Below are 24,331 nucleotides of genomic sequence, written 5' to 3'. Positions count from 1 at the left end.
GAGCCCAGTATGTGCTATATGTAGTGTTTTTTAAGTTACTCCAGTTTTCTAAAATATTACTACTTACTCTATGACAGCAAAGTTTTGGAATGTTTGGACAAAATGGTCCCATATAAAATCAGTGATGCATTTTTTTTAATAATTATTTCTGCATTGGCTACTATGTTGTGTGATCTAATATAGAAGCTCCTAAGGTCAATCCTGGTGGATCACCTGTTGCTGAGGTTTCCAGTGTAACATTCTGACTTTTAACTTATCTCATTGTTTAGGGAGCTATCTTCTTTTTATTCTCTTATTCTAGGAACTTACTTGCATTTTGTCAAAACTTTAGTACTAGGGTGTTGTAACTTTAAGAATTTAAAGGTCCTTTGCCATTTTCTCAATAAATCACTCTTTTTTGCTCCCTCAATTATATCCAAATGCTGATAACACTGAATACTAAAGGGTACCATTTACGTCAGTGCCATATTCACTTGTCTACTCATTTGTAAGTAGCATAGTACACAATTTCTGTAGGTTTTTAATGTTTGAAACTTGTTTGGTACAATTTGTAATTATTTTATTTTTTCCATTTATTATTTATGCAATGAGAATAATGGGTCACATGACCACAGTCATCACACCTATAATGTCACTGAAACCCTTAGCTATAAATATGACCACATGTGTCATGATTATCCTTCAGGTGGATAAAAAAATAAACAATAATCTTTAGTATTAGTTTCAATTCTATATAAGGCCAAGTGCTATGTTTGTTTTGGTTTCAATCTGATCTTTGTCTTTGATTTTTTAATTGCCCCAGTGCAATGGTTTCATAATGGTTTTTTTTTTTAGATCTCCTGGTTTTGACCTTGCCTGGCACTGACTTTGAATCTGATTCATGTTATTATTGCACTCAATAAATTCAGAGACTTTGCTGCATCACAGTAAGAATAATTTACTAAATAGCAGACTAGTGAAAACAGCAGTCAAGTAATTGCCCCCTTTAGCTTTCAATAAGTTGTGTCTGCACTGCCTAGTTATCAAAATTTGGATACAATTAAGGGATCAAACTCTACTGAAGAGGGTATATTTGGTTGTAATAAATCCACCAGAACTGAACTTGAAAACCATATTATCATTCAGGGTAATTAATAACATACTTATTAATGGGTATATTTATATAGTAATAATGGTCAAGTTGAAGTTTATTTTAATACTTTTTTTGGCTAGCCTGCTGTGCAAGTATTGTTTAGTCTTTTTTTAAGTTTGTATTCATTTTTATAGTTGACCTTGAATATAGTCATATATAGTACACACTTAGTGCAGTTATGTGCACAGTGAGGGACGGCCAGTGGCCTTACTCAGTCGAAACACCCTCAGAATGGAAGGTCCGGGGGAGAGAGTGTGTACAGGGCATTATCTCCCCTGGAGCGCTAGATGGCAGCTCCCCTGGATTGCAGAGGTGCTTCGGATTCCCACAGGGCAGCATGGGACATTGTGTTCCTCAACTCAGCTCTGTTGGGTTCCGTGGGTGCTGCAGAGACTGGGGACCATTACTTAATGGCGTTTCCATCTCACATGGAAGTGCTTTCAGATCATGTGTGCGCAAGACTGGAAGTACTTCCAAGTGGAAGATAAAAGGAGCTCCATGCTTCACAAGGACAAATCAGGAGGAAGTGGAGGAGGTACTGGAAGAGTGAAAGACAGAAGACAAAGAGTGTGCTATCTTGTGCATATTTCATTTACTTGTGGTTGTGGTGGTGGGAAATGCTGGTTTTAAAGAGTTTCCTCTGAATAAAGACTCTTTGGGCTTTTATCTTTTGTCCATGCCTATTTGTGTAGGGTGTTTGGGGAGCTGGAGCGCCCCCTAGTGTCCAAAACACCTAAATATGCATATGCTGTCTGGAGTACTCAAATACTGTACTCAAGTTAGAACATTAAGTAGACATCTTAATCTGAAAAGCTTACCCTGGTTAAGAACTTGCATAGTTATTGCAAAGCCAGAATAAGGTAGTTAGTTACATTGTAATACCATATTCTTTTATAATATATAGATATGATCTGGCTATTCAATGGCACAAGAACTTTGATCTGGGCTTTTTTTGGCCTGGGTGTTTCAAAGAGCTGGAACCACAAGCTTCACAAAGGATATCAAATTAAAAGTGTATAGACACAGGCTACTGCTTACAAGTTTAATGAATCAAGCAATCTTATCTACTTGAGTAAACTGGACTAAGGACAAATGTAACCATTTCAAGCATGACCACCACCACGGCTGGTAGCCTTTGATTGAAAGTTTAGAAAAGCAGAGAGTATTTGATGTGTGCCAAGTGTTGTAAAGAGACACTGATAATGTGAACGCAAAAGCAGCTGTCAAAAAACTTATACAGTGCTCCAAGGTCTTTAAAATGTCAGTCTCTACATGCAAGGGTCTTAGAGGTGCTACAGCCAATACCAGTAGCATTTAGCACAATAACAAAACCAAACTTGATGCACAACATGCTTACACACATCAAACCAGTTTAGACTTGACCGAACGTGTGTACATCTTTGAAATGTTGGAGGAAACCAGAGTAAGTGACCCATTTTGACAAACAGAAAAAATGTGCAAACTCCGGGCACTACAACTATGTCCCAATAGCTGTCATGCAACAACTCCAACCACTGTTCCACCTTATTTCATTATTTTATATTTAACTCTATAATCATTTTATTTATTTTCAAAATGCATTTCTTTTTTAGGTTTGCCATTGTCCTCGAAATTATATTTAATGTAGAAAACCATTTATATTTTATATAATTACACTAGAGATTACAAAAGTCTAAAAATGTAAACAACATAAAAAATATCACTTCTGGATCTAACTTGGGACTACACAGTTAATGTCGTTGGACTGCTACAAGAGCATCATAAAAATAGCATAACACTTGGGCCTGACTAGAAACTATTTAGGTAATGTCCTAAACTTCAAAGATGGGGTGGTATCATGGGATAGAGTGAACATAAAAGAAGCTTTGCAGAACAGTGAAGAGGAGGTTAGAAGCTGCAGCAGTAGGGCAAGTATGAAACACAAAAATCAGCTGCATAATGGAGTGTCGAATCTGAGCAGCTCAGGCACTTTGATAGAGCAACTCCTGTGGCCTTGATAGTAGTTGCACCAAGACTGACAGCCTGTGTCTTTTGAGACCACAACAGCAAGAACAGCATAACCAAGGAGATTTGGATTGGGCAGAAATTTAATAAACACTCTTGCTCCTTTCCATTCCTCTTTCCCATCCATCAGGTTGTTAAAATATTAGTACATTTCAAACTTTTAAAACTATTTTGGATACTAAATTAATCTTGCCAAAAACTTATTTGTTTAATTTTGTTTAATAATTTTTTGTTTTTTTAAGGCTTCAGCTCAATTGCGATGTTTCTTTGTGTGCCTGCAGTAATAAATTCAAGTCTGTAACAGACAAGTACTGATACATTGCATGCACGCTTAATAACTCTTACCCTTTATTACAGTAGATAAGCTCAGAAGCTGCAACAGTGCAATCACATGCATTCCGAGTAGAATAAAAAAATACAGATTACGTACTAGAGTATATACAATTAGTTGAATTTGGATGTAAGATTGCCCAGTGAATGAAGAGTAATGCCATTTCTAAGGCACTTCAAACTTTGATATATGTTTTGAAGTGCATTTACAGTGTTAATCAAGTCATAAACATTTATGCCAGCAGTGTGATATTTTATTCATTTAAATCAATAAATTGCTTTGTTTGAAGCATAGCAAGTTGATTCCACTTTGCAGGTGTTGTTTACATGCAAAGATTCTTGAAGAAGTGGGTGTATGGGCATCTAGGAAAGTGTGAAGTTTATGGTTAGTGGGTGGTTTCTAATTAAAAAAAAAAAGGATTGGGGATCTACATTGAACTATTTAAATGCAGAGAGGGAAATTTCTTTTTATAACTGTGACTCTTTCTCTGCACGTAGGAGAGATAGGAGATACTAAAGTGAATTCAGTGAAATTAACTTCAGTTAATTATATTGTGTGGAATCATTCTTTACTTCCAAGAGGAAAATGAAAAATATCATGAAAGATAATTCCATTCACAATAAACTTTTTTGCGGAAATTGTTCATTCAATGTTTAACTCTAACAGTTTAAGATACCCAGTCATGAACACTGTAAGACTTGAGAACCTTATACTTGCAATGACCACCTACCACACCATAAAATTGGAGGTAGTAGTACAGAAACATACAAGTAGCAAAATGGCTATACACAGTGTACATTTTCAAGGAGACACCAAGACAGTGAGACTCTTTCATAGAATTTTTTAATGGTAAAAATTTCTGCCTACTCTCACATCTTATAAATATGATTGTCTCTGACCTTGCTCCTCTTATGATGGAACTCAAATCATTATGCGACACCAATGCAACTCATCTTTGGCATCTAAGCTCATTATCTCTAGCCAAAGAAGATTTTCTTAGGTTAACTTCTACGCAAATTTATATTTTCATAGGAACTAGTGCATCTCCAGAGATAGGCACATTTTTTCTAAAGTGTTCCCGCATATACAGTATTTGAAGGGATTAATCTTATTGTATCTTTTATATGAAAATGCATTGCAAACTAGAAGGGGATACAAATTATTACCAAGTTTTGTAAGACTGGTCAAGATATTGCAAAAAATCATACCATTGTAAGGTGTATAAAAAGAGATGGTCATGACAAGCAGAATGTAATCTTTTGACCAAAAGAGAAATAGAACAAGTAATTCACCAGTCATGCCATATTATTATTAGCATTATCATGGAGAATAGGCCAACAAAATATACAATGTATAACCCTGTAATGAAATTTTATAACACGAAAGTCCACAGTTAGATAGAATAGAATGGTACAAGTTCCTAATAAGATTGTGCAGAATGATACTTGCACAATATTTTAAATAATTTAAAATTGCTACATACTGTATTATAAATGTAGAAAGCAAAAAATAAAGTAATTAGTAAGAAAAAAACAACTGATTTTAATAGCCAGTGTTATATATTTCACTTTAGCAATGAATGCACGTGTACATAATTATGTATTGTGCTTAATTTGTGTTTGTGGTGTTAGAGAGTAATAACGACTTACATAACAGATGCAATATGAATAAAATAACTACATAAATTAAAAAAAACAGTTTTAAATCTCACATTTACATTTAATATAAAACAGGGTGTAAAGGGAGAATGCTGGTACAAGCTATGCCGGTGTAAGCATTCTAAAAATTATTTTAACAAATTTAATCGGTCCTGAGCTTGTTTCATAAAAGTGTGTTCTATGGCTTTTGAATACAGCAGATATATATAAAATTTAGATATTGTATTATAGTTGGGAGTGGATGAGAGGCCTGAAAACACTTAAATATGATATGCATATATTTCTCCATCCATTATCCAACCCGCTGAATCCAAACACAGGGTCACGGGGGTCTGCTGGAGCCAATCCCAGCCAACACAGGGCACAAGGCAGGAACCAATCCTGGGCAGGGTGCCAACCCACCGCAGGACACACACAAACACACCCACACACCAAGCACACACTAGGGCCAATTTAGAATCGCCAGTCCACCTAACCTGCATGTCTTTGGACTGTGGGAGGAAACCGGAGCACCCGGAGGAAACCCACGCAGACACGGGGAGAACATGCAAACTCCACGCAGGGAGGACCAGGGAAGCGAACCCAGGTCCCCAGGTCTCCCAACTGCGAGGCAGCAGTGCTACCCACTGCGCCACCGTGCCGCCACATATATTTCTGTTTACGGGAAAAACTACCAGATTACTAACACTTCTGGTCTCTTCCAGGCTATAATATAATGAAATTCTTTGTTTTTTCAGCATTTACCGCAACAAGAATTTTTTTTAGCGTTATAAATCTCATACTTCAGCCAAAGATGTCAATAAGATCCCTTTTCCTTCCTGTAGATGATCTTCATTTCAAAAATTTTTCGTGAGGAAAAAGCACTTTTTAGAAATGGCATATACAGCTTATGTGGTTATATGGATTTAAAATTCATATTTTCTTGCATTTAAACAAAATTCCATTTTTTCAAATTATCTGATTAAACATAGTAGTATTTTCTACATATCTAGCATCAGCATATCTCTTTACATTTCTATTTTGTATTGTATTTTCAATAAGCCGACTCTATAAAAACATTCACTTACATTACATGGCAGTAAACTAATTTCTACACCTGTTTTTTTGCATTTTTTTTGTAGTCATAACAGAGCCCATCACCACAAATATAGCCTGGAACTAAAACTATCCAACTATAAGTGGTGATAAAAAATGTATATTGTATATATGTGAAAAATGGTTTCTTTCAACTATTGTATCTATGATTACTGTTCCACTGGAATGTTTTAAAAATAACCAAGGCAAAAGAAATGAATTCAAAACCATTTAATTTTGAAAAACTACACCATTCAAAGTTGGAGAACTGTTACTATATTGCAAAAGAAGCCTTCAAATTAATTTTATCAATGTTTTTGATGATTACAGGTTTCAGAATTTAGTAGGAAGTGTAGAGGACCTTGCTTTCAATGATGTTGGCACATCTGCACCCATGGGACAGAACCAATTTCTTGCACTGCTCTGGCCTGATTTTGTCCCATTCATCTTCCAGCTTATTCCACAATTCAGTTACTCTACCAGGTTTCTTTGCTATACATTTGTCACCAATTGCCTTCTGGAGATTCTCAATAAGGTTCAGAGGACGACTCTGGGCTGGCAATCTCATCACTTTCATATTCTCACTTTCTAAGAATAGCTTCACTCGTTTTGCAGTGTGGCAAGGGGCATTGTCATGCACGAAAATTGCTGGTTGATTGGGTGATGCTCACAGAGATGGAACCACATGATGCTGATAGACATTAGTATTCGCCTTGCCATGTAGCCTTATGAGAGGCATGACTCCTGCTGCACAGAACATTCCCCACACCATGACACTTCCTTCACCGAGCTTTACTGACTTCTTCACACAATCTGGGTTCATTCTTTCCCCAATTCGACACCGAAGATAATGTTTCCCATCTGAACCAACTAAATTAAAGTTGCTTTTGTCACTGAAATGAACTTTGGACTAGTTCTTCTCAGGCCTCACAACATGCTCCTCAGCAAAAGTTAGTCTAGGTTTTTTATCCTTGCTTATGAGAGCCTTGGTCACTGCAGAGTGAGCCTTCAGTCCCAATTCTCTCACATGATGAGACACTATATGTAGAGACAAATCCTTGCAGTGTTCAGCACTGAATTGGTGAGCAATTCCAGCTGTGGAGAGTCTCCACATCCTGCTGTTTTCTTGCGCACTTGTCTTGCATGGGTGACTTGCCTTTTCTGAGACTTGAATGATTTTGTTTCTTTGTACAGCTTTAGTATTCGAGAAATTATGCTCTTGGAATGATGGGTCATTCCATCAGCCTGAACAACTTGACGTTGCCTCTTTTCTGCTACACTAAAGCAGCTCACCATCTTGCAAAATGCCTACTAATGTTGATTAAATTGGTTGGTGTTGCTTGGTATTTCAAGACATTGCTAGATTAGAAGCAGCTGTTACATAGTAGCAACTCATGCTCTTCAACTTTAATTATCTTGTTTAAATCTTTTATTTTGTTAGTCATCCCTCAGTCATTTTTTAACCCACTTAGTCCTGAACAGGGTCTGGGGGTCTGCTGGAGCATATCCCAGCTGGTATAGGGTGCAAGGCAGGAACAAACCCTGGATTGGGTTCCAGTCCATCCGAGAACACACAAACATCCACACACACACACACACACCAACCACACAACTAGGGCCAATTTAGGATCACCAATTCACCTAACCTGCATGTACAGTATTTGGACTGTGGGAGGAAACCGGAGGACCCAGAGGAAAGCCATGCAGACATGGGGAGATCATACAAACTCCACGCAGGGAGGACCCGGGACACAAACCCTAGTTTCCTTACTGTGAGGAAGCAGCGCTATCACTGTGCCACCGTGTCATTTTATTTTGAGATGTTGGGATAGTTTTCACTGGTGAAACATGATTACAATATGTCTGCTATTCATGTTGAGATAACATTCAACTTAGATAACTGCTGACTTTGTAAATTACCAAAATCAAATTTGTTCTCTAATTTTGTAAGTTTGATCACTAGTATACAGTATATACATACTATCAGCAATAAAGTAGAACAGCAAATGTGTGTTATGAACAATTACAAAAGTAAAATAGAAATAGAAAGCATCCTTGGAGGATCCTGTCTCATTACAAATATGGTCACTACTGCATACAACTATCAAAAGATTTCATAGCTTACCTTCCATGACACTTTAATGCTTTGTGAGGATATGGGCTCCAACTGAACATCCTGAGGTGGTCCATCTGGAGCTGGAAAACAGAACAGCAGTTAAACACGTACATCCATAATTACTTGGCAAGGAGCAGTTATCATGTACAGTACATAGCCCACCTCTGCCATTTTAAACTTACTAAACAGCACATGGTTCACAATTTAATCTTTAAACATTGTGAAAAAATGGAGACTTACTTATAAGAGCAGTGGCATCACTGGGGTTGGTGTCACTCTGTGTGTTAACCAAGGCGGGAATTTACTACCCCCAGAAGCCCTTTGGTGACTTAACGAATAGATATCCTTAACAGACAGTTGATCCTACTTTAACAATTCAGCGTGCATATATCAGGCTGTTTAATGCAGTGTGGGATTTTTCAATATTAATGGGGCACTGCATCATGTGGGGTTGGGGAGTCTCTCTTAGTTTTTTCAGCCCACTGACACCATTTCATCAGGCCTCCCCTTGTGATTTCAACTTGAAACACCGTACAAGAATTTTATACACAGTCATTTTGGTGTCACCCCTTCTGATGTTGTCTCCTGGTATGGCCCACATACCCTGTAAACTCCTAGCAACAGAGACAGGTTGTTGGTGAAAATCCAAATGTGAACAAACAGCCTTAACAAAATATAAGGATATTTCTGGAAGGAAGGAACAAGTTCTAAAGGTTTCTGCAACTTATGTGAAAAATCTTAGCTATTAATACATTATGCCTGAATATGTTTAAAGCCATCAGAATGTATACCAACTGAATCACATTTAAAATGACGAACATCTGGAAACATGGTCAAAAATGATAGTGTAGCCTTGTTTAATTTGGCATGAATGGAAACCATGCCATCAATAAATCTGAAAGATGTGACAGATAAATGGGATGAATACTGCAGTCTGTCTAAAGACAGAACCCATGAAACAGGGAACATCCAGCTGAAAACAAGGCTGTGTGAGATGGGCATCATGACGGTGTTGCCGAATGGTTGTGTAGGGCCAATGTGTGATTTGACTGTCTGCCATTCGGGGAGTGATTGATTGTGAAAACTTTTGATAGAATTCCTGTATATATTTACAGTAACAATGCTTTTTCCTGTGTAGTTTTGTGTCTGAGCTACCATATTTTTCACTTTTGATTTTTGATAGCCATACTTTTCGTCTTCTGGGTTTTTGACCAATCTGAAGGAAGTGAAAGAAAAATGGTTTCCCTGCTTGTTTCTCTATTTTTTTCATTACTTATTTGATTAAATGTAGATAATATACATATTCACTTTCACTTGTTTTTGTTCTCTGTTATAATAGTTTGTGGCATTGCAGAGGACTATGTTTCTTTTTCAGCGCATGATACTGAATTATGTTTCTGGCACTTGTGTATAAAAAAAAAAAAAAAAAAAAGATTTGTTTCATTCTTGAGCATTTACTAGGGTCTGTGCTACCATTTTTCCACCACTGGTCCATTTGAGTACAACTACAGATACCGAGTGTTTGAGAGTATGTGAAGAGGTGCAAGTACACAGGGCATCACGTGAAATATTTCAACTGTTCCCTTTCTTGGCCATAAATGTTTGCTTAAGTAATACATTTTGCAAGCAAAAGGTTTCAGCTATATTAAGTGTAGTAACAGACCATTATATAAGAGATTTACAGCACCAGAACAAGTAAAATAAATACTCAGCCCCTGACTAGAGATGCAAAGGGGCAGTATTACAAAGCAAAAGCACTATTACATAATTAACTATGAGGGAAGAGGAACAGCATTTAACCACAAATAACCAAAAATACAACATAGGACCACATACCCAAATTCAAGAAAAGAACATTAGATAGAATAAAAATCAGAAAGACATACAGCCAATTTAAAATGTATATTGCTATACAGGGTGGTCTAGATCTAATTATGCAACTGCTGACTGACAATCATCTCCCCACCATTTTGGAATGCAGGGCAGGTGCTGCCACCTATTGGCAACAAAAAGAATTTTAAGTGAAATCTCTATGTGTAGGGCAGGCGCTGTGAATTCTCTATGTAATAAACTTAAGTTATAGCGCAATGAAAATTGCATAATTAGACCTGGACCACCCTATATGTCTTTGGGGGTAGGTTTAAGAAAAGCTAATTATATCCCTTGTGTGGAAGTAATAAGAACACATCATAACCATGTCTACTAAGGGATATATTGAAGTAAATAGAAGAAGTTAGACATAAACAAAGTTATTTCTTAGAAGTGTCTGTAGGAGTTGTCTTGGCTACAGATGGTATGACAACTGATTATGAACAGGGTGCAAACATAAGCCTCGTTTGTCTGTAGGAATGTTAGTCCTGGGTATGATGATAAACTGCATCCGGCCCTGCAAGCAGTCCTCCAACTTGTAGGGAAATCATGGGGGTTGGTGGCAGGGTTGGCGATCCATCCACTATAAAAAAAACACTTCACAAGGCTCCGAGACTACAGAAAGGACTCCTTTTTGCTCTCAGTGGGAGTAGCTCTGCTGCAGCCACCCATAGGAAGGCTGCTTGCATCATGTAGAAGATGGGGGAAAGCCCTCGGGAGCCCCATCCCCGGAAGAGTCAAAACCGTTGGAGAGCCAATGCGGTCAGGTCTGTTGGGGATCGGAACTGGTGTGGTGATGAGGCGTTGCCCGCTACACGGCAGCACTCAGGTCCCAATTTGAGGTGGCCCATACGGGTGGGCGCATGGAACGTCTTGTCTCTCCGGCAAGATGATCATTTTCCTCTGCTGTCGGATGAGCTGTGAAAACTCCGCATTTCAGTGGCAGCACTCTCTGAGGTGCGCAGACCAGGGACTGGTCAGATCTCTGTAGGTGGATACACTTTTTATTCGTCTGGTCGGTCTGATGGCTGTCATACTCAGGAAGTAGCTGTTGCTGTAGCGGATTGGCTTCTTCCGATGTCTGATGTCACTCCTTTCAACGAGCGTATTATGAGACTCAGATTATGGCACTCTCTGGGTGCCTTGTCTGTTGTCTCAGTGTATGCTCTGACCGCGGTGAGTGATGTCTCAGTGAGGGAGACATTTTATTTGCAGCTTTGCTCGGTGGTTGATGGGTGCCCACGAGGTGACACTCCTCTGGTCATGGGTGAATTCTATGCAGCCACTGGCACTGACAGGGCTGGCTATGAGGATTGTCTTGGTCCCCATGGGTCTGGTGACCATGGTGAAAGTGACTCCATATTCCTTGACTTTGCAAAAGGTTAGGGGCTGCGAATCGCTGGATCCTGGTTCCAGTGCCCTGAACTGCATCATTGGACTTGGTACTCCAATACTGGTGGTGCAGTGAAGGAGATTGATCACATCCTCATTGGCAGACGCTGGAGGTTCTTGCAAAACTGCATGGTCTACAGAAGTGCCCAGTTTGTGAATTCTGACTACAGATTTGTTGTTGCTACTCTTAGGATCCAGCTTAGGTCCAGTAGGTTACCACCTGTTAGGAAAATGAGCCCCGACTTGGCCAGAATCCAAGACCAGGCTGTTTCTAATGAGTTTGCACGCAGTTTGTGTGAAGAACTTGCAGATTTGGGTACGACTGCCGATTCTAATGTGATGTGGGAGACCTTCCGTGACAAGACCCTGAAGGTTGCTGAGGGTTGTGTTGGTGTTACCGGTGTTCCCAGAAGAAGGTGTTTCATCTCGCAGGGCACCCTGGATATCATCGAGATGAGTCACAGCGCATGGCTCAATGGCAACTCTGGTCTGTACCGGGAACTGAGAGGGACGGCTGCGAGGGCTCCGAGGGCAGATAAAGAGGAACTCTTTGTTAGAGGAACCTGTGAGCAAGTGACACACCATCTGTGGTCTAGCGACCCACATCCTGCTTACAGAGGAATCGAAGCATTACGCACATCTGAATCTGTTCCTCGGAGAGTCGCAGTCAGGGTAGCTGATGGAACGGTCCTTATGGATGTCACTGCAATTGTGAACCGCTGGGCTGGCTACTTTGAGCAGTTGTTCAAAGCTGATCCTCCGGCTAGGATGTTGGATATCTCTGGGTCCACGGTTGTTGAGGCTGATCCTCCAATTAGCTGTGTACGACCCAATCTCACTGAGATTACACAGGTGGTGAACCAGCTGAGGGGGGGAGAGGCTGCAGGGATCTGTGGTATCCGGGGTGAACTTCTCCAGGCTGGTGGTAAGGCTGTCCTCCTAGCATTGCAAGCAATCTTTGCTTCCATTTGGGAGACTGGCATCATCCCAACTGACTGGAAAACTGGACTTGTCGTCCCTATCTGGAAAGAGAAGGGTGATCGCCTGGATTGCAGCAACTACAGGGGGATAACACTGCTTTCTGTGCTGGGTAAGGTCCTTGCTAGGGTCGTCCTAAATAGGATCCATGATCACTTGCTCACCTACCAGCGACCGGAGCAGTCTGATTTTACTCCTAAGAAGTCTACCATCGACCGCATCCTGGCACTGAGGGTTCTCATGGAGCGCAAATGCGAATATCGGCAGAGTTTCTCTGAAGCCTTTGTCGATTTTCGCAAATCATTCAACTCAGTTGATTGAGCTGCCCTGTGGGACATCCTGAGGATTCGCAGGATCCCCTTGAGGTTGCTGGATATCATGGCCGGCCTGTACACTGGTACTGTGAGTGCTTTGCAGAGTGGAGGCAGGACCTCTCCATTTTTCCCAGTTTATTCTGGGGTTCGTCAGGGGTGTGTTCTTGCTCCTATTCTGTTCAATGCTTGTATGGACTGGGTGTTGGGCAAGGTCGTGGGGTCCAGTGGCTTTGGGACATCTGTTGGTGAAGAAAGGTTCATGGATCTTGACTTTGCTGATGATGCTGTGATCTTCGCGGAGTCAATGGAGGCTCTGATCAGGGCACTTGAGAGACTGAGTGAGGAGTCTGAGTGTCTGGGCTTGCGAGTGTCCTAGATAAAAACCAAGATCCAGGCCTTTAATGACCTCTTGGCCACAGCCATCAGCAGTGTGTCTGTCTGCGGAGAGAGTGTTGACATTGTTGAGAGGTTTACTTACCTTGGCAGTGACATTCATGTCTCTGGTGACTCTTCCTATGAAGTCAGTAGACGGATTGGGGGAGCATGGGGGGTCATGAGGTCGCTGGAAAGGGGTGTGTGGCGCTCCCAATATCTATGCAAAAGGACGAAGGTTCAAGTCTTTAGAGTCCTGGTGCTTCCTGTCTTGCTATATGGTTGCGAGACATGGATGCTAACCAGTGACCGGAGACCTAGACTGGACTCCTTTGGTACTGTGTCTCTCCGGAAAATCCTTGGTACCATTGGTTTGACTTTGTGTCGAATAAGCGGTTGCTCATGGAGTCCCGAATAAGGCACATTACGTGCATTGTGAGGGAGCGTCAGCTACGGCACTACGGCCATGTGGCGCATTTCCCTGAGGGTGATCCAGCTCGTAAGATTATCATTGTTAGGGACCCGAGTGGCTGGACCAGACCAAGGGGTCACCCACGTAACACCTGGCTGAGGCAGATAGAGGGGGTTGCAAACCCGGATCCCGAATTGTTTCGTTGTGTAGTGGGTGTGGCAACGTACTGTACCAGTGCATGCTCCCCAACTTGACTTGACTTGTCTGTAGGAAAGCAAGTACTTTTAATATAAGAATTACCTTTCCAAAGCTCAAATTAAATTTCCCTGCATGAGTCCACAGTGACATTAAGTAAATGTACACAAATGCAATACATAGGCTGCCATAATTGGTAATTGACCTTCACTGCACCAAAAAGCCTAGTAACTATTCAAGGAGTGGATGTGAAGATGCTGCACTGCTACAAGTACTTGGGGGTCCACATCAATGATAGGCTGCACTGGTCTCATAGCATATAAGAACTATAAAAGAAAGGACAGAGTGGTTCTCTTTTAGTGTGAGTAGTAACATACTCACATATTCTTCAGCTTTGTGATGGCCAGTGTGACTTTCTACACCAGTAACAAATTCAACAGAGACCCATTGAATTCACAAGCTGATTGAGAATGAGGACTCAGTATTGGGACACACTTTCAAACTGTTGGAGGCAGTAGTAGTGCATACATTGAAGACAAAATTGAGCGCCATTATGAACAATGTTGCACATCTTCTCTCTAACGCACCATCATTGACTACAATAAATTATTCATCAGAAGTGTGTCAAGAAATGCTACTGGGGCTCTGTCATACCTATAGAGACATGCCTTATATAATGCCTTGCTGTGACAGCTCTTTTTGCTCCCTCCCCCACCATAACCTATGAGCAAAAGCTTAAGATTCATCAAACATTTCAATCTCTGGTTTTCAATGGATCGCAATGTTTTAGGGTACCTTAATACCGAAAACATCGATATCTCAGTGATGGGTGTGTGTGTCTGTGTGTCACAATTTCTTGAGTACGGTTTAGAGCTGAAATGGCTAAAACTCTAAACTTAAGCCTGTTATGAGATGTTGACATGCTGATTATTTTTTGAGCCAAATCGTGCAAGAGAAAGAGGCGCTCTAGAGGAACCCTCAAATACCGTAATTCTATTCTTATGAATTTTTACCATCAATTGCTATTGTAATGAATTATTTTATGATCAGTAAGATCAGCATCAGATCGGTAAATAATTACTGAAATGTTATAGAATAGTTCCGGTACCTTGGTTGCTAAGACGCAAAGCCTACTGACGCTCACGTCCTCTTTTTACCTTTAGATGAATCAAAAGTGTTCTTTCTTTTTAGCAATTTTTGTGTGTTTTTGGGTTGTTGTTTGCCACAATATTTATTTATTGCACTTCTGTAAAAAGCTAAATTTCACCTTTGGAAGAAATAAAGTACCATGTGTCAATCTGATAACTGAACATGACTGGACAAGATTACTCATTATTACCGTATATACTCGCGGATAAGTTCTCCTGCAGATAAGTTGGGACTTGATTTTACAGTATAATGTCTGGTATTTTATAATGTCGATTGTATAAGGAGAATGTGGAAAACTCACGCTAATGGTACAAGAGCTATGCTAACGCCCACCTGAAACAGTAACCATGGAGCACACTGCCTTTTTTTTCTATGTGGGAGCGGCAATGTGCTGTATCAGCATGTGCTCCTAACCTCTCTCTCAATCTCTCTATTGAGCCTATGTGACCACACGGTAATACCCAAACTATTCCGAAGCAATGTTTGCACCGATTTGCGTTTCTTGTATCTCACACCCTCATACACCTTTATCGTAAGAGCATCCCTTATCTACAATGGAGCGTTTGATCAGAAGAAAATATGAAGCTGGTTTTAAATTAAACATTGTTGAAATAGCGAAAGAAGATGTTAAAAAAAAAAATAAAAATTAAGTGTCGCATTTTTGAACAAGTACAAGTTGGGGTCTGATTTTATGATCGATTTTTCGGGTTTCAAGACCCGACTTATATGTGAGTATATACGGTATGTATAGCTTTTATTATCATACATAAAATTCAAGAGCAAAGCAACAAGGATGAAAATAGTGCATATGCCAGTAATCAGGCTTATCTAGAGGGGTGGAGGGGAACCTGTTATTAATGCTGAAGCAAAACCAGATTTAGTAGTGTCAAATGGGGAGATAGCAATAGCAATAGAAATAGCTTCCAAATCAAAAAGGGACATTTGGTATGATTTGCACTGACAAATACCAAGGCAATATATCTGAAATTTTTACAAATGAGACATTTTGCCATTTCTTAGGTTCTAAAAGTAATATACCGGTGAATAAGTAAATAGTGATGCAAGGAAAAAGTAATACTAATTGAGATAATTGTTCAAATGAACAATACTGATGTTAGACATAGACATTAGTTTGGGGTCACAGAAAATATTAAAAGACAACAAAATGCTTTTAAATGATACTTTGTTGACCAAAGCGTATTCTTTCAAGATGTATCATTCACTGTTCCCAGTTTTTGGAACACATTTTAAAATTCCTTTGACCACAACTGCAGTTCTCATAGACAGAATAAATATTGGCTTTTAAAGACATATATTACTTTCAGTTTTGAAGTTTCAAACTATAAAACTGACTTTTTTAGAAAATTGCTGCAAGGAAATTAATGCAAGCACTCTCCGGCATTACTTTAGCAAAGAATTTGTTTTTTTATAACTCATATGAGCGCCCCAGTTTCAAGATTAACAAAATGTTTACTTAATGCTGAAAATTACAGTTTTTTTTTTTTTTATTTTAAAAATGCAGCTTTACAGGTATAGTTGTTAATTGTGATTTTCTTTGTCCGGTTTTGGACATAATAATGGACAATTAAATATTCCAAAAATAAAATTACAAGCAGAGGTCTATGCTAAAAACAAACCTTAATTTTCATCCCAAAATCATTCTGCTGATGCTATCAGCTGTGGTCATCCTGATGTAAATACTGAGAGATACGTGTTTTACTGTATAAATAGTAATTTCCTTTGATCTTACTCAGGAACACTGGAAAATGCCGCTAATAGCTGAGTAACATCTGAAGTTCACAGAACTCCTGTGACATTTCTCAAGTTACTGGGTGCTGAAATTACATCCTAAATATGTAGATGCCTATTTAGATGACGTAGCATTACACAGTAAAATTCTAAAGAGGCAGAATGTACAGCTAATGCTTAAAACTGCAAACTGGTGAAAATTGAGGCCAGACATTTTGGGATCTAATTAGGAGCTCATTAATAAAACAGTAAGAAATTAAATCTGTAGCAATTTGGGATTGGCTAGATCCTGTGAATACAAAATAGATAATTTCTCATGCCCACAGGATATTAGTAACTGTTCACTTGAGACTTTGCCTCTATTAGTACTTCTTTGATGAATCTTATACTGTATGTAATTTGCAATGTCACATGTTGAAATGGACGACTAAATCTAGATTAAACCCTGTCTGTGAGAGGTGTGTTCAAGCCCATCTACATCTGACACATACTCTTGTTATGCTCTCTGCTTAATTCGTTCTTTCATCGAGAACACATGGCTTCATTATAAATCATCATTTAACATAAAAGCCTTTTTTGGAATGCTACTGGATTGAGCTTCATCATCGTAATGGCCAACAAAACACTATTAGATTATCATCTTATACTGCTCATTTGCTGCCGTTTTATTCTGCTTTCTCTATAACAAGTAACATAAAATCAGTGTGTAAAGAAAAAATGCAAAAATATTCATAATACAGCACCCATTTATAAATGCTATCTTTAACTAAGATTCTACTTAAAATAATAACTCTTACTGATGCAAATTCTACATGTTTATTTGATATTTATTATTGTATGTGTAGTATGGTGGTGAAGTTGTTAGCACTGTTGCCTATCAAGTGCCAACTCAACATCCATAACTGTTATCTGTATTGAGATTATAACATTCTCCCAGTGGGCTTCCTCCCACATACCTATGCACAGATTAAATTTACTGGCTTTTCCAAATTGTCACTGTGTGAATGACAGTATGTGAACAATAGGTTAGGTACTGTGATGGGCTTGGTGCCCTGTCCAGGGCCAGTTCCTGCCTTGCAGCCAGTGCTGCCAGGATAGGCTCCGGCCCCTCGCAACTCTTAATTGTATTAAGCAGATCTGTAAACATTAACCTTTATATTTTCCTCTGATGACATAACAAAAACATAATTAACCATTTTGTACATAGTTGCAATTTAATTACTAGGGTACCTGCTTCATCTGTAGTAATGGTGAGTTCATTGCTGGCTTTGCTCTTCCCAATTTGGTTATTGGCATATATACGAATGTTGTAGGTTGAAGAGGGGTGAAGATCAATCATTGTGGCTTGGTTTAGATGTGGAGAAACACCTTTGGTTCCTTGAACTGAATCCCAAGAGTCTACAAGAACAAATAATAATAAGTAAGACAATAAAAAAAATACAGGAAAAAAACATTTTTTTAAATCTGTGAGATTATGTGAAAGTAGAGACAAGCTCTCAAAAAGTTTTGGTTATTATAATATTAAACCCTGTGTATAGAATACTAGCCGACCCCCGTGGCTCCACCCGCGTAGTAGTGAAACAGGACAAACTTAAAAAAATAAACGAAAAGGTATCGCTAGCTAAGCGGAGGCAAGGTATACTCCAAAACACAGAGGTAGACTGACTCCCCACTCCTGGCATCACGCATCCCCCTCCCCGCAGCCTCTGTCACAGATAAGCGCAAATATACTGTATTGTACCCGCAAGTGAACTATGATTCTTAGCGCGATGAGATTAGCCGCAAAATCAACCGGAATGTTCAAGCAAATTATTGAAAAAAACCCAATCTAAATCCGTTAAGTATTTGTCTCATTTGCTAGCTAAGCGGATGTAAGATACACCCCAAGGTTGGCGTGTGAGTGAGGAGGGCCCTGCCCCCCTCCTCTCGGCCCACTGCATCTCTCTCGGATTTGCACAAATAAATCGGGACCGCAAGCGGACTATGATACTTAGCACAATGAGAGAGGTCGCAAAATCAACTGGAATGTTCAAGCAAATTCTAGAAAAAAAACCAGATCTAAATCCGTTAAGTAGTTCTCTCGTGAAAAGTGGACAGACATACAGACAGACAGACACTGAATTTTATATTATATTATATATATCTATCTATTATAAAAAGAAATCCTGTCCCCTGTCCTGATAGTCTACGATACGTGATCTTTCTCGGAAGATAATTTAAAGACCCACAAGATGAAAGAGACCTGCCACAGTGCGTCTCATGGGAACATAGAACGAGAGTCTAGCAAGACACACCCTACTTACAAGCAATATCAAAAAAAAAAAAAACAAATCAGTAGTGTAAAGGCAGTCATGCAGCACACACTGCTCCAGGGCTCTCAGTGCATATAAAGTGTATAAGGTCAATACGGCACAAATGAATAAGGTAGAAATTAAATGAATAGGGTAGAAATGAAACGTCGACGATTAAACGAAGAATAAAGAAAAGCACGGAGAAAAGAGACTCAAATGTGTTGGACAGAAAAAAAGAGCAAAATAGAATAATCGACGTGCAAATTCAGAAAATAAGGAAAGTAATTATCAGCCCGGAACAAGTGGAATTGAAAAAAAAAGCAGGTCCAATCCGGCTCAGAATTAAATGACAGTGAGTAAAAGACAAAGTAGAACTTCATAGAGATGTTTACAAACGTTAGCGCTAAACACATGCAGAGCAGGTTAGAGAGTATGAAACCAGGGAAATTAGAAAGGCTAAAAAAAAAAAAAAAACCTTGGTGCTATACACATGTGGAGAAAGTTAAAGGATATGAAAGTAGGAAAATTAGAAAATATAAAACAAACAAACTGCCTCATTTAACTATGCACCAGTCTAACTTTGGTTTTGCACAATAATTACTACACTATTGAACCTTAACACTTAATTCTACTTTATTCACATTATTTTACTTATTTATTAATTTCTACTATACTGTTATCTTTCGATTTATGACTTTTTGTTAATCTAACTGATATTCTTCTAACTTTGCACAGTTTTTGATAAGCGGATCAGGATGCATTTCACTGCGTGTTGTCCTGTATAACTATGCATGTGACAAATAAAGAATCTTGAGAATTTCAAAAATGGAGTTTACCGCACATGCATTTATTGGTTACTTTGTTAATGTATATTTATTTATCTGTCTGCTTATTTAAAAATCAAAATTTACCCCAGGAGTCAAAAACGTTCTGTCTAGCCATTGTACAAAACCTAGACAAAAGCTGGGGTATCACCTTGGTAAACCCATGTACTTTTGGAACTGAGAGAGGAAAATAGCACGACTTTACAGACAGGAGTCCAATGCAGAACCCTACTTACTTTGTTACTTTGTAAAAAAAAAAAAATATATTAAATGCTGATGATGTAGATCGTTTTGTCTATGCTGAAATTCCAAACAGAGAAACCTATCCTGACCTCATTAAAAAGATTCAGCATATTGGGACTCACAAGATTACAAATATTGTTTTTACAGAAGTTCTGAAATAAAAGTGAAACTAATGAAATAGCAACAATTCAAAGAAAAAACAATCTTAAAAGTGTGTATCCGGAAAACCAAATACGGGGGTTGGAAAGCAAAGCGAGCAGGGGGCGAAGCCCCCTAGTATATTATATATATATATATATATATATATATATATATATATATATATATATATATATATATATATATATATATAAATAAAAGATTTTGCCTAATTACACTATATCTATTGCATTAACATGAACATGTATACATTATTGTACTGTATGTTATGAATTTAAGCATACAATTTTTTTTTCTTTTTGTCATAGGTTTTAAAAGGTACCATCGTTTGAAATTAATTACCTTGTACTTTTATATAAACTTATCCTGGATTTATCCTACATCACTTAAGAAGGATAATTTAGTATTACCTAATAAAGTGCTACTGCTTCATTGATCTAGCATCTCTGTTGGGATTTTCTTACTATTTCCCCATTGACTGTTAGCTGCCCAGATATAGTTTGATGAATGGAAAGTTAGAACCTGAGAAGAATGGTGTTAAATTTTTCCTCTTTGAGATTGGTATGTGTTGTTATTATGTAAATTATCAAAAAGCCAGTTGATAATGAAATATGTTTACTTATTCTAAGAATATTTAGAATTAAAAAATTGGAAAGTGCTTAAAATGAACTAGGCATAAATTTAAGCAGCATAAAGCAATATATTATATGAATTTTGCCTTTAGTTTGAAATGACTCACAATGCTATGGAAAAATGGAAGAAAATTGGCAAAAAATTATATCAATGATAATATTTCCATTTGTGATACTAGGAAAGACAAGGTTCCTCTTGTTTTATTGTTTGAAAATTTCACTTGATATTGTGGGGACTACAGCTTGTAAAAGTCCTTAAGCAGTACATTTCGAACAAGAACACACAAATTCAGAGAACATACCTGTTTTATTCTTGTATTCAATATCATAGCCAGTTATAGGACTATTCCCATCAAAACCCATAGTCCAGCGCAAAGTAATGGAGCGCTCCCGAACTTCGCGGATCTCAACCTCAGGTGGGTCAGGTGGTTCTGAGGGTAGATAATGAACTGATAAATTACTCTGGAGATATTGTGCTTTATCATATAAATGTCATTAAAATTAAGTACCCCATATTGGAATCATTATCTTAATTGTATTGGATGGTTGTGAAAGTTAAGCATGCTGTATGATAGAATTTCATAAACACTAGGCTGTCATTTGATTTTGAACTCAGCCAAAGCATTTCATCAATAGGGCACCAGATTAAGAGCTTTTTCCTTCAACCTTTCTATCTCCCTGTTGCAAGTTTGATATGCAAATTATTAGCACTTCCACTATCATACCACTTCTATATTCATTTTAATGTATGGCTTATACAACTTGTTGAACACGAAATCTGCTTAACTACTTCACTCTTGGTTGTAAATAATCTGAAAGGCAATCCTACGGGAACAAATAAGAACTGAATTTGTGCGACCACACAGTTATACATCTACATGTCTATTATGCACTAGTAAAGTATTTCATTTGCAGCAACCTTGAAAAAAATCAAAGTTAATATCTGAATCCTCATTGAAATGCAATGTTATCCAAGAAAAATGTTTAAAGTATGAGCGAATATTTTTGTGCTATCTCACTTCAAAGGTAATCTGGAAACTGCGGTATATACTGTATAAACACACCTTGCACAGTCAACTGAATTATTCCTCTGTCTTCTCCATAGGAATTGATGGCATGGCAGGAAAAAAATCCAGAATCTTCTCTGACGGTAGGTAAAATCTAAATCATGGAACAAACAAGTTTACTAAAGGATTACTGGTAACAGTGAATACTGAGCTTTGCCAGTATTCACATACCTGAAGAGTTGAAACCACTTCACTGCCAACTTCTTTGGTTGTAACAACGTAGCGAGACATCTCAGGATTAATGATGCGATCCTCCTTCTCCCAGCGGACAATGATGGGTTTCTCCCCATGTGCTGTACAAATGACTTCTTTTTTCTGGCCTTGAGTGGCTAAAGTGGTGTTAGGATAGGATGTAACCATGGCTGGGACTGAAAGAAAAATATTAATACATAATGTATTACATTATGTTAAGAAGAAAATATTGTTTTATGATGTAAAATGCTATAACAACCAAGTGAGAGCAAACTACAGAAAGTTTATAGAATTAGCAATTAAGATGAAGTCACTTTAATTTATTTAATACTAATCTTGATTTGAAAAATGTTACTGGACAACAGTGAACAGGTTATACAATAGTAAACATCTGAGACAAATATATGGCTCTGCCTTGAAACATATTTTCAACAATTTTATTGATACAGTTGTGAAAAAAAAGGAAATCCCTAAACAATACAAATTTCTTCCAGTCATGCATGTTTAATGAGCAAATATTTGTCATTGCTGGGTAATTTAACAACAAGCAATCGAAAAGACCTACAGCTAAAATTCCTAAGACAAATTTATATTTGCATGAGTCTATTACAAAACAAATTAGCATGGTATACACCACAAACTGAGAATTATTTGGAAATGTGTGCTAAAAAGGCTGAAGGCTACGAAAACACACCAATAGAACATAGATTAGAGCTTAAAAGTGGCTTCGAAATATTATACCTGAATAGCGTCAAAGTAATGAAATAGGTTTAAGCACATAGTTACATATTAGTAGCCAATAAATTCCTCAGAAATATAGCCAAGCAAAATATTGTACAGTTCAGTACAGTATTTACAGGGGAACACAAACATTTAGTATGGTGACATTTCTTATTAGATGAAACCAATAAAACATTGATTAGGATGCACTAATTCAGTCTGCTCTTCTAATAGTCATGGAACAGCTTAGAAAACCATACAGATGCATGAAAAATTTAAACAAATTGATTTTCATTTTACTTATGCCTCATGAATAAATTTTATATGCAGTAGACAGGTGAATAAAAGTAAAGCATATATAACTTTGGATTTAAAATCACTTTAACAGCAATATTTACAGTAATGCCAGATGGAATAAAAGTGTGTTATGAAAAAAATCAGTTGTAATATCCTAAACCACATGACTCAAACTGTATAAAGACTTATTTTTATATTCACCCTATCATACTCAGTGGGAAAGCAATATTCTATATTATTGAATAATAACAACTCTAGAATACTCTTCCATACAATTAATCAGCTTTTAAACTTTCCCCCTTAATCTAATTGGTCTATCATTGCACCTCTCTCCATATGTGAAAAATTAACTCAATTCTTTAATACTAAAATTACCGATATTCAATCAAATATAACCCAGAGAGTAGGCACAATGCTGGACCCTGCATGTGTTGTCGGTTATTGACTGTATAATTTTAACAGTACTGGGTATCATAAACTACTCATTAGAAACAGGCACTTTTTTCAGAAACACTTTAAACAGCAGTTGTTAAGCCTCAACCTAAGAAACATAACTTACACAATTCTAACCTCAGTAATTATAGACCCATTTCCAACTTGCCTTTCATGAGCAAAATTTTAGAAAAATGTGGGTTTTAAATAGATCAATGACATTCTCTCTGAAAACAATGTTTATGAGAAGTTCCAGTCTGGTTATAAACAAGGGCACAGCACTGAAACAGCTTTACTGAAAGTTGTGAATGATCGAAGAGTCTCTATGGATATGAATAATGTTTCTATTCTTGTATTTGTTGATTTAAGTGCTAAATTTGATATAAATGATCATAATATACTTTTAAATCATCTTAAAGAATGGACTGGTTTATCTGAGGTTGTTTTAAATTGGTTTAGGACATATTTAAATGGAAGGCAGCTTAGGGGACCATATATCAAAAATATATGATATTCATTACGGTGTACCACAGGGTTCTGTGCGAGGTCCACTTCTGTTCTCCCTGTTTATGCTGCCATTGGGTAAAATTATTGCAGAGCATGGAATCAGCTCCCATAGTTATGCTGACGAGTTATACATACAGTGGAACCTCGGGTCACAAATGTCTCGGAACACGTACAAATCGGGTTATGACCAAAAAGTTCGCCAAACTCTTGCATCTGTTCATG

General features: G+C 37.9%; 1 protein-coding gene across 1 annotated transcript in view; it reads right to left on the bottom strand.

Annotated features, from left to right (window-relative positions):
• The window catches only part of dscamb (Down syndrome cell adhesion molecule b), a 681,084-nt gene that overhangs the window by 134,790 nt on the left and 521,963 nt on the right, over nt 1–24,331 (bottom strand). Inside the window, exons 12-16 of the mRNA XM_028800187.2 lie at nt 22,133–22,329; nt 21,959–22,055; nt 21,197–21,325; nt 17,976–18,143; nt 8,325–8,395 (exon numbers count right to left, since the gene is read on the bottom strand). Of these exons, the coding sequence (XP_028656020.1) occupies nt 8,325–8,395; nt 17,976–18,143; nt 21,197–21,325; nt 21,959–22,055; nt 22,133–22,329 (662 nt within the window). The remainder of the gene's footprint in view (nt 1–8,324; nt 8,396–17,975; nt 18,144–21,196; nt 21,326–21,958; nt 22,056–22,132; nt 22,330–24,331) is intronic.

Source organism: Erpetoichthys calabaricus, chromosome 4 (assembly GCF_900747795.2).
Source record: "Erpetoichthys calabaricus chromosome 4, fErpCal1.3, whole genome shotgun sequence".
In the NCBI taxonomy this organism is placed as follows: Eukaryota; Metazoa; Chordata; class Cladistia; order Polypteriformes; family Polypteridae; genus Erpetoichthys; species Erpetoichthys calabaricus.
The sequence above is the reverse complement of the archived record's forward strand: the minus strand, read 5'-3'. Positions and strand labels throughout refer to the sequence as shown.